Source organism: Thunnus thynnus, chromosome 8 (genome assembly GCF_963924715.1).
Source record: "Thunnus thynnus chromosome 8, fThuThy2.1, whole genome shotgun sequence".
Lineage (NCBI taxonomy): Eukaryota > Metazoa > Chordata > Actinopteri > Scombriformes > Scombridae > Thunnus > Thunnus thynnus.
In genome coordinates this window covers 30,695,410-30,707,572 of record NC_089524.1, presented here as the reverse complement: position 1 = coordinate 30,707,572, position 12,163 = coordinate 30,695,410, and the positions used below count along the sequence as shown (strand labels likewise).

Genomic DNA, 12,163 nt, shown 5'->3' with positions numbered 1-12,163 from the left:
CTGTGATGCAGCTGGTCTTATGAGAGAGGCCTGTGTTTTCCATCAGCGTGGAGGCTTTCCAGGAAATTTTTGCCTCTGCCCTTGGCTCAGGTTCACAGCCCATTGGCTGAACTAAAGGAAAATTCCACTGCCTGATACTCTTCCACTGTTAGATATCATCAACAGTTATGTTCAGAACGCTTGGGGAGTCGTTCTGTGATGAAGCATTTGGTGTAATTTGCCTTTCTGGTGCACTGTCTACATGCAGTACATCAAGTACACAGCATGTGTTGTTTTTGCTTATTAAATACCATTCCAATGTTTGATTTGCTGTTAAACATCAATGTATCACTCACTAGATGAATATACTTTTAGACTGAAGTGATGTGATACAATGTGAAACAGCAGTTTTGTTGGACAGACATGCTCCTACTATTCCCACAACTTTCACCTGATCCTGTATTTTGAATGAATACATTAAATGAGAGTGTGTGTGTGTGTGTGTGTGTGTGTGTGTGTGTGTGTGTGTGTGTGTGTGTGTGTGGGTTCTTACATTCCAGTCTAGCGAGGTGACGTCTTTGTTGCTGGGAACGTCCTGTCCTCCCTCTCGTATGCAGTGTCTCAGGACCAGCTGTGTGGAGCTGCTTGTACTGTTCTCACTCAGGTTCCAGATCCGAGCCGTCGAGTCACCGGACCTGAAGCAGATACATACACACACGTCAGATTGTCATAGTGGTCCATCTGGCTGTTATGAGAACACACAGACATCAAATGAATCATGTTTCCATAGAGATCACTGGTTCCAGTGTTCCAATGCAATGGATTTTATCCACTGGTGGGACAATAGGTTGCTATCAGACAGATATCAGACAGAATTGTCAACTCATTACACTCAGGTCATGGTTTCAGACCGCCTGCTGCCATGGACCTGCTTGATGCCCACGCCTGCTATTATTATTATTATTATTATTAGTTATTACTATTATTGTTGTTGTTGTGCTTCACTGTGTCTCTCTCTTCCCCTCCCTCTTTGTCTCTCAACCCAACCAGTCAAGGCAGATGGCGCCCACCTAGAGCCTGGTTCTGCTTGAGGTTTCTTCCCATTAAAGGGGAGTTTTTTCTTGGTTTGTCACCAATCGCTTGTTCATGGGGGGAATGTTGGGTCTCTGTAAATTAAAGAGTACGGTCTAGACCTGCTCTATGTGAAAAGTACCCTGAGATAACTTGTGCTGTGATTTGATGCTATATAAATAAAATTGACTCTACTCCATTTCTAACCTCAGTCTGACATTGCCTCTAACTGATTTCCATAGGGGAGGGAGACTCATTTCAATCTGATCACCACTAACATGCGGTGTTAGTCACCCAACGGTGTTCATTACATCGATTGCTTTTTCAACCAAGAAACCGCTGTTTAATGTCATGATGTCAAACCAGAATCAGTCGACTTGGTGGAGTGGGCGGATTCAAAGGTCTGGACCCAGGCAGGACATGAGAACATTCACCTAATCGACAATTCGTTGTTTCAATTTAGAGTCAGAGCAGTGAAGGATTATTCATCATTTGTCATCTTTCAGCTGGGTAATCATTATCACAACGTTAATAAAAATACTTGTACAATATTGATATATGTGGTAAATGTGTACAGCATTATGTATAAAAAATCTAACTGATGCTCCATGCATTGAACTGTGTTCTACTGATATGCATTACAGGTACACAGGTAAAGCTTTGACAATATGAAGACATCATCTTGGGCTCTGGAAAAAATGGGACAGGCTTTTTTTTTTTTTTACTAGTTTCTGAAAGAATAATCAGTAGATCAATTAATTATAAAAATAATCTTAAGTTGTAGCCCACTATTTCTGTCTGACTTTGTTCACTTGAAATCAAGGCATGCGAGGATGGAACTAGCATGGCAGTATTGTTCACTTGTTTTATTCACGCAGTGTGAGGCCGGTGTGAGAGGAGAATGGTAGGAAAGGGAAGGTGATTAACCCTGATGCCAGTAGGTCGCTGACTGGGTTCCAGGCACAGATGAAGACCTCTGACTCGTGGCCCCTCAAGACCATGGCCTTGTTCTGAGGAATCTCCACGTCTCCGTCCACCTCCATCAGGTCTGCATGGTTGTCTGAGAGGTTGATGGGTACAAGTAAGCAATCCGGAATCAAACTTTCATCAGGTCTTCAGTTCTTTACCATTGTACATGAGTGATAAGTAAAGTAAGAATGATTAATAATAGAAATAGTTCAATCATGGAAGTTATAAAAATGCGTAATATTTCTGAGGTCAAGAATGAACTTTCATACTTGAGAAGTGCTTCATCATCGCACATCCTTTCTCTATTTTTAAAAACGGTACTCACTAGCTAAGGCATGGGCTCCGTTCTCTTCCCCGTTGGCAGTATTCTCTCCGTTCTTGGCGTTGCCTGCGATGTTGCCTCCAGTGGCCGATGCTGGCGCTGAAGCGGCAGCTTGCTGCTGGGCCATTTTGTCCCGGTATGCCTGCTGCCTCGTCTGAACAACGTCTGGCATCACCGCATCGATCAGGGACAGAGACTCAATGGGCCGCCCGTCAAATAACGTGCCGTCCTACAGAGAGAGATGAACAGTTAGAGGAAACTGAGAAGAGAGAGGAGAGAAGAGAGGAGAAGTTTGCATGATCCTGTTTGTGTCCCACCTCATTGATGCTGACTTCAGCCTCGACGTACTGCAGGCCCTTCTGGATGATGCTGATGAGGGCAGCAGGGGGAACCAGAGCACCATTGATGTTGGACTGGCTGATGTGACTCTCTATACCAAACGTAAACGCTGAGTGGGAGAACCCTGAGGAGCAGGACAGAGTGTGTTTTGAACACTGAAAGGTAACGACATACTGTAGGCATCAAGTCATAATTTCAATACATATAAATGGGACAGGGTATACATTCTGAATGTTCTTCCTTGCAGTCTTAACAGTCTGTATTCAGTCAGGATATGTTTACACATCCTGACTCCACCACAGGCTTTATTGTTGTAAGAACAGGCATTCTGCATTTACAGACCACTGCACATTCTTGAGCATTTCTCACTCAGGCTACCATGTTTCTCTCTGAGGTTGTAAAAAGCATCTGGCTACAGCTGTCAACAGTATACAGATAACTATAATATAATAGTTTCAGCTGCACTGGTGCACTTCATGCGTAATCAATTCAATGAACAAATGACAAATCAATAAAATGTTGTATATCAGTTATGCTGCCCAACCTCTCATGATGTTATAATTAGTAAATGGAACATGACCTCACAGGAATTTCTATTGTCAACCCAACGTAGCTTAGATACACATTTGCTGTACTCACAAAAATTAGATGCTCAATATTTTCAAAGGTACGTTTAAAGGGGACATATTCTGCTTTTTTTGATTTTCTGTTATTTATATTCTGTTATGATGTCAGATGTTAAACATGGTCAAAGTTCCAGACCTTGAGTTTAACATAAATAGAATTGCTCCTTGAAAGTCAAAAGTCAGGGCTTCAGCCTGCTCTGAACACTTCTTTGGGATGTTTTTTTCTACCTTCAACCCTAAAGTTGTTGCTAAGGTTTTTCCATGGCTTGTCTAAGTTGTCCATTCTCATGTTTGGATCAGATTTGGGCTTGAACATGTACAAATGTATTTGAGAAGATGAACAAGTAAAAGAAAGAGAAAAAGAAGTGAAATCCTACTACTATAGATTGTTAACGTAACTGGCGGAAGTCCGAAAAGAAGCAGCTTCCAGTGTATCCAATCAGAACAGAGTATGCTCGTCTGCTGATCACAGAGCCAATTTCAAAAAGTAAACAGTTCCCTTCCATGTATGAAAAATGAGTATGCATGATAACATGATAATATGAAAAAACCTGGACAAAAACAAACCCTTTTATGCAAACATAAAGTGCATTTTTTTGTTTGTTGTTGTTGTATGTTTGAATTAAAGATGAAATACGACACAACTGTGACAGGATGTTTTGAATTACGTGAGCCATCATGAGCCTTAAAAACGTATGATGTGATATAATAATGCAGGGGGAGGAAAGTTATAGACAGGCACGGTGTACATATAACAGTAGACCAGCACCAGCTAAGCTCAGCCTTCTGACAGCTCCTTTGCAGTGATATGAGAGTTTTGGTTTGCATACCTCCCCAAAGATACATAAAGGTTATTGTCACACCTGCAGAGATCCTCACATAAAGGGCTTTATAAAAGGTAGGAGGCCCAGCTTTACTAATAGTCACGAACATCTATCCACTTGACCCCAGATTTACTCCTGTGTGCAGGTGCGTGGGTGGAAGGGATGTTTTGTAAAACCCTCTGCGCTGCTCTCAGGGTAACAGTGCTATATGAATGCACTCTATTTACCATCTCTGATTGATTAAACAGTAGCAAACCGCCCCTCACTCTGTCCCACTCATTCCTGTTTGTATGATTCATTCTGATGTACATAACACTGCAGACATTAAGTGCTTTTTGTCCATCTGTTCCATATAGTTGTGTGTGTGTGTGTGTGTGTGTGTGTGTGTGTTGTCAACTTCTCTTCAGTATGTTCTGCCTTTCAAACACAGGAAGTTGTGTATACACTTTGTACAGGTTGACCAAACAAGCTAAAATGCAGCTTTCAGGTTCCTGCTATATACCAATATTACAAGCTTACAGACCCAACGGATGTTCATTTCTCTCTTTAGTCATTTAGTGATGACTATTTGAAAAAACTACTTGCAGATCTGGTATTGTGTACACAATATATAAACACACACACACACACAAAAGAAAAACAGAAATAAATAATAAAATAAACTGCTTGTGTATTAAATTGCACCTAAAAATAGTAATAATAAAAATGAAAATAAAACAATCACTAAATCAGAGCAGTGTCTGAACATTTTAAAATAATAAAAATGCAAGCATGATAAATATTAGGGCTTGAGAGGGATACCTGACTCCTGTAAGTATCTGTAGACCAGGAAATTGACCTCATCACTGCTAATGCTCATCTTTACTCCTGTTACACCATGAGGTCAGCACGCACACACCAAGCCTGAAAAAAAGAGAGATTTATCAGTGAACACTCACCACTATCCCGACAACACATTTAATATGTCCCCAATACAATGAAGACTTTTATATGAATATGAACATTATGGTATCAGCTATTTTCATCCATTTAAAATTCAATTATTCATTCAGCTGGAATAACAAGATATGTCCAATTAAGACTCCATTTACACCTGTTGTGAACATGCAATGTGTATCCTGATATCTTATTTGGATAATAAGAAAAGCCGCTGTCAAAGCATATATGTAAACGCAGACAATCAGAATGTGATTGGATTGGTCAGACCACATCTGAAGATCTGGCTTGTGTTGTAGTTGGATCTCAGCCAGGTGTAAATGCAAGCTGGATAGTTTGGCCACATTCTTGAGAAAAAGTCAAGAACGTGTTGAAAGGTCATCTAACTCCACTTCTTCCTGCTATCTCGTGTCAGCTCGCCAAGAAGCGACAGACAAGCTCTTCCTTGCTACAGAATAATAAAAGACCCATTTACACCTGGTATCAACACGCCATCTGTATCCTGATAACTTATCTGGATAAGAAAAAAACACACGTTAATGCAGGTGTAAATGCACTAAGAACACATTGTGATTGGATCAGCCAGAGCAGGTGGAGACGTAATCTGTACATTGTGGCCACATTCATAAGAATAAATTAAATTCCACCCAGCAACTTGAAAGGTCACTTTCACTCCAGCTCCTGCTAGTTTAAGCACCCTGTCAAAAGCTACAAGTAGTAGCAGTAGCTAGAAGTCTTCCCTCACAAATAATGAACACCCATCCACGGCTTTGTTTTCCATGACCTGGGATGCACCATGTTTGTTGTTAAGTCCACCAGCCCCGCCTAGCTAATTTGCTAATTATGTGGGCATAATTGAGAAAATAGAATGCATGTTAATACTAGGTGTAAATACAAAGACCCATAGATCGGATGTCATTATCCCGATAATGTTTCCAGGTACAGATCACATGTAATGGGATCCTAGTTGAGTACTCGGATTAATCTGGCATCAGGCACGTCCTTAATACAACCCTCAGACACTTCACAACATCTTTCACCTAGCCTGAACAACATTTCACACCAGTGTTGTCATAGTACCAAACTGTCCTATTTTGGTGGATAAAAGATGATTGGCCATTGCCTTGTCGGATGGGGTGTGTGTGCACCCTGCTGCCTCACTGGACTGGCCTCATTCAAATAAAGAGAGCTGGGTGTTTTCAGTGGGTCTGAAACTAATCTAAGGCTGTTATGATAACAGCACATATGTAGTACCAGTTGTCTGGAATTACAAAATTTTGATGAACTTAGACTCCATCATTTCCATGTGACCTCAGTCAATGTTTGACTCATATTTTCTGAAGTTGTTCTGTTACTGTTCTTCTTAAGTGTTAAATCATGCCTCCACCACAAGCTGCTTTTCCTCCACTATAAATAATCTAATGCACTCATTTGGGTACCAATCCAAACTACTCAACTGAAAAATATAAGAAAGAAAAAAAAATCAACAGGACTGTGACGCCTCATGGCATGATTCAACATTACTTTAGCCTATGGTTTCATGAACCAAAAAGATTGGGAGCCACGACTTTGAAAACTCTCAGAGGCAGGGAGCTGATTCCAAATAAGGACCAGCTCAAAGCCCATTTCCCCTGAGAATAATCAGCCACGTAATGCCTGGAGCTCAGTGTCTGCAGCCCCCCTCTCCCAGGAGGAGACATTCTGTGCATTTAATGGCATTTAAGTGGATGAAACACCGTCTCCTGGGCATACATTTAATTTCCCAGGATATTAGATTTTTGTTGTCTGGCACAGAAAAACATTTAACATGACCTTTGGCCTTCACGTTGCATAATGTCAAACACAGTAGGGCAGAGCTAAACCAGCCTCTTCTGACCACCTAACACGAGTAGCAAACTGTGGAATTTCACACAGCGATGCTATCATCTTATATACTTTCCACTGGTAATTAGAAGAGGAAGATGAGATGAGATTAATCTTTAATGATAACCTGAAGGCAAACTGCAACAACAAACAGGACATATTCACAGAATACACATAGCACTGTGGAAGTTAGTGTGTCTACTCCTGTGACCACTGATAAGTTTAGTTGTTTTTGCTAATCCTGAGCCACAACAGCAGCGGTAGCAGACACCACACTAGAGACAGAGATGGCAGACTGCTTCGGCCTCACAGGAGAGTAAGGCTGCTGCCATATCTGAGCTGTTTCGGGATCTGTTCATGACCCAGGAGACAGGTAACAGCTCAGTGTCCGAGAAAGCAGAAGAGGTGATCTTGTCCTATGACATGTTGGCTCAGCAATATTTATCTGTGGGAGAGGATTGTGTTTTCCATGGAGACAACTGTCAGCAAGTAGATTGTTCTGAGGGTCAGATATAGAAGGGTGGGTAGACAAAATAATGCAAGCTACCACACAGATAGGAAGTTCAACTCTGATGTAACTTAATCACATTACAAACACTGCCACAAAAGTAGCCCAATGCTAATGAGCAACTTCTAGTAATGGTGAAATGAGCTGTTACTGCCGCCCTATCAAACACTAACATTGCAGACATACTGTCCTCTAAATCAGGCCTATTATTAAATCATAAGCAGCTGCTGGGCTGCTTTCACTTCTTATACAACTTAACAACAGTTGCATACTTTCAGTCGCCTGGTAGACTTTAAAAACTTGCCACACCCCTGCAATTAGTGGTTTATGTGTGTGTGTTTATGACAGACCTGTATGACAGTAGAAAATACTGCAGTCTCAGAATTTGTTCAGTAACAGCTAATTAAAAGAGTCTTGATTGGCTGTGAAACTGATCATTCAGATCAACTGGAGACATCTCACGTTACACTTCTACAGAAAAATATACAATACAAATACAACAGTCCTATAATAAATACCACCTGTGTTAAACTTGATTGTTGTTGACATTGTGTCAGAGAAGTGTTCATTTTTGTGTTGGTGTTGTATTAAACTCCATTTATTTCATCTTTTTTTATGAATGAGTGTGTAAGTTTGAACTCCACTTACACTATGTAAGTGGAGTATGTATCTGACTATGTAAAAGCAATAGGATTCAACTGACATGGCTACAAGTCAACGTCCATGGTCAGGTTGACATTTCATTAAAATAAATAGAAAAGCAATACAAAAAGCACATACAAACTGAATGAGTCTACAAATCAGTTTTATACTGTTACCAAGCTAGTAAATGATACGGACACAACATGCCGCTAACAATGTCTCTGTAGTTTACTGAAGGCAGAATTCAACCAATGTGATGCACAACTATGCACTGTAATTTACAGCAACCACTTCCATTCTACATTGGCTTGTAACTTTTCTAACTCTGCTGACGGCAAATTCTAGTAACTGTGCTGATGGCACAAAGGTAGCTTCAGTAGCTTTTTGACACTACGCTAACTGAGAAATATGGTGCAAAAGAAGATCAGAGAGAGTAAAGGGGTATTTGTCCATGATAAAATAATTGAACACAAAAGTAACCCAAAGAAACTTTGGCAGTCTCTGACACAAACAGGGTACAGTAAAAGACTTAAGACTAAGGCAAATAATATCTGTCTCAACATTAATGGTGAACTTTCCTCTTATAGATCAAAGGTAGCAGATAAGTTTAATGCCTTTTTTGTACATCTGGAGCCAAACAACTTGTAGAAAGGCTGCCAGGCAACCTTGGGATGTATGATGGAAAATCAATGTTTAATTATTATTCACAATTGGGAGCAGTAGCGGACTCGTTTGACCTTTCTGTGGTTCCACAGGACAAGGTGTTAAGGCTATTGAAAGATCTTGAATGTTATAAAGCAACTGGTCTAGATGAAATGCCTGCTAGATTTCTAAAAGATGCTGCTGAACATATTTCACCTATCTCACTCATGTTATTAAGTCTGGTAGAGTCCCAAAAGATCTGAAACTTGCAAGGCTCATTCCTTTGTATAAGAAAGGGATCAAATTAGAAGAGGGAAATTATCAACCATTTTCTATTTTGGGAATCATATCAAAAGTCTTTGGAGAAAATAATACATGAGAAAAGCAATAGCAAAATTTGCAATACTGATTTGTTGTATGTAATGCAATCTGGTTTTAGAGAGCCACACTCAACAGACACGTTTATTATTTCTATCTGATTATATAAGGAAAGAGGATGATAAAGAGGGTAAATTCTGTGGCATGATACTATCAGACCTCCAGAAAGCCTTTGACACTGTTGACCATCAGATTCTGCTCACTAAACTAAAAGCTCTGGGTTTCAATAGCATGGCTTGTGAGTGGATTCAGTCATATTTGACTGATAGGTGTCAAATAGTTGATAGCACTTTATCTGAGGTTTGAGAATATATATGCTTCCTTTAGGTAATATTATTAGGAAACACTTCATAAATTTTCATTGTTATGCAAATGATACCCAATTATATTTATCAATGAAGCCAGTTAACTAAACTCAAAGCATGCCTTAAGGACATAAAGACCTGGACGACCTGCAATTTTCTGCTACTAAACTTACTAAAGTTATTGTGCTTAAACACCTTAGAAACACATCATCTAATGATATAACTACTCTAGATGGCATTACCCTGGCCTCCAGCACCACCGTAAGGAATATGGCAGTCATCTTTGATCACGATATGTCCTTTAACTCCCACATAAAACAAATTTCGAGGACTGCCTTTTTTCACCTATGTAACAAAAATCAGGCACATCCTGTCTCAAAAAGATGCAGAAAAACTAGCCCATGCATGTGTTACTTCTAGGCTTCATTATTGCAATTTCTTATTATCAGGCTGCCCTAACAGGTCTCTAGATAAGTAGGTTTGGTATGGATGAGAAAACTAGAGCAGTAGTTTTCCTCTGTATAGCAGTTATTTCTCAAGTTGAACCAGCTGGTCCAGAATACAGCTGCATGTGTACTGACAAAAACTAGAATAATAGATCATATTTCTTCCATTTTAGCTTCACTGCATTGGCTTCCTGTAAAATCTTGAATAGAATTTAAAATCCTTCTCTTCACCTACCAAGCCCCTAATGTTCAGGCACCATCATATCTTAAAGAGCTCATAGTACCCTATTACCCCACTAGAACACTGCACCCTTCAATGATCAGGGTCTTCTCCTGTGGGACCATCTTCCAGATTCGGTCCGGGGGGGGGGGCAGACACCCTCTCTACGTTTAAGAGTAGACTAAAAACATTCCTTTTTGATAACGCTTATAGTTAGGACTGGCCAGGCTGCCAGGGGACTTCCCATGATGCACTGAGATCCTCTCTCCTCCTCCCCCTCTCCATCTGTACGCATTCATGTACCATGAATGCATGTTACTAGCTTGGCTTCTTCCCCAGGGTTTTTGTGCTTTCTTGTCTCGCAGGTTCTAAGGATCATGGTCACAGACTGCCTGGTTATGGATCGTGGGTTTCCTTGGGTCATGGCTGCAGACCCCGTGCTGCTGTTGTCCTGTTTGCCACCCACGCCTGCTATTACTGTTATTTTTAGTCATATTTATATTACTGTTATTGTTATTATTGTGCTTCTCTATTTCTCTCTCTCCCTCTCTTCCTCTTTCTCTCTTAACCCAACCAGATGGCCGGCCACCTAGAGCCTGGTTCTGCTTGAGGTTTCTTCCTGTTAAAGGGGAGTTTTTCCTTGCTCCTGTCGCCAAGTGCTGCTCATGGAGGAATGTTGGGTCTCTGTAAATTAAAGAGTACGGTCTAGACCTGCTCCATGTGAAAAGTGCCCTGAGATAACTTCTGTTGTGATTTAGCACTATATAAATACAACTGAATTGACTTGAATTGGTGTGCCGCAGGGAAGCGTCCTAGGTTCTGTGCTATTTGCATATGTAATCTTTTTCTCTATGCGGACGACTCAGCTTTACTTGTTTCACTTATTTTATAAGATTGTGATTATGCTCATGTTAAAAAGCTATTCAACATATGTTTAATCTATTGCCTGATGTTTAATACATAGAAGATAATCTCCATTTAATTACAACCACATTATTGGTCATAAAAATCACTATTAGGTACTTCCCTCAAATCATTCAGGCCTAAGTCAAATGGAATTTGAGGTCAACTAGTTTCCAGTACAAATCTGCTTAATTCATTTATATTTTCGTGTATCATTATATTGACTGTTGCTGTTGTTGTTACTCAGACAGATATAAAATATTCTTGAATCCGGTGAAACTATGGAAATAATTATCTCATTTCTTGTTTTAACAAAGATAAATCTTAAAAACTAGAACAGACACTGAAACTACTGAACTGTCCAAATATATTTCTCTAGGGAGATTCATAATTTATGAATCAAACAAGACAGCAGCTGATTTCTTTGAGATGAGGGGGGGGGGGCATAGTATTGCATAAAAATAAAGTAAAATCACTTGCTGTTGTGTTTGGCTGAAATGAAAACCTACAGACTGTTGAGTCACAGATCAGTCAGACCCTCTGCTTAAATCCCAGCAGACAGTAGCAGCACTGCCTGGGGATGACCAGAGATTTGTAAACAGTGAACTGCAGTTCCCTCCACCACCATCCCACTGCAGTGGTGCTGTGGAGCCACCAGCTACAGCCAGATCCTCTGTGTTGACAGTGTGGGAGAACAGTGGGGGGATGGGAGAGGAGAAGGGAATCTCTGTCTCTGCATTTCTTCCCTCCCTCCTCTCTCTCTCTCTCTCTCTCCCCTTGTGACTGCTGCCAGTGGCAAACTGGCCTGTACAGTAAATCTTAAATCAAGTCACAGCAAGAGAGGAAGGGAGGGAGGGAGAGAGAGAGAGAGAGACCAACAAAGTAAAAACAATCACACCAAAAGAAAAATCGGGACATGACAATTACACACATGCAGCAGAAACTGTGCAGTAATGTGACACATTCCTGAGAATGCAATTCATACGGATGAGTGAGGGAACGTCTGTCCCTCTCAACATGAAATCAATATCACTAAGTAAATCACATTTGCCTTGTGTTATCAGCTGGTGTACATAATTCATTCACTTCAACACGGCTAATGACACATCCAATCAAAGGTTTTATTTAACAGTGATAAATACATCTTATCAATATGTGGTAATGTGACTAACTGTCACAGCAAATTTAAC

At 40.4% G+C, this 12,163-nt stretch overlaps 1 protein-coding gene across 2 annotated transcripts in view; it reads right to left on the bottom strand.

Annotated features, from left to right (window-relative positions):
* Window positions 1-12,163, bottom strand: part of tbl1xr1a (TBL1X/Y related 1a) — a 51,308-nt gene that overhangs the window by 8,653 nt on the left and 30,492 nt on the right. For both annotated transcript variants that reach the window (XM_067597943.1, XM_067597944.1), the window contains exons 3-7: window positions 4,932-5,033; window positions 2,659-2,804; window positions 2,345-2,570; window positions 1,978-2,110; window positions 533-674 (exon numbers count right to left, since the gene is read on the bottom strand). In XM_067597943.1, coding sequence (XP_067454044.1) covers window positions 533-674; window positions 1,978-2,110; window positions 2,345-2,570; window positions 2,659-2,804; window positions 4,932-4,989 — 705 coding nt within the window. In that variant the 5' untranslated portion in view covers window positions 4,990-5,033. The remainder of the gene's footprint in view (window positions 1-532; window positions 675-1,977; window positions 2,111-2,344; window positions 2,571-2,658; window positions 2,805-4,931; window positions 5,034-12,163) is intronic.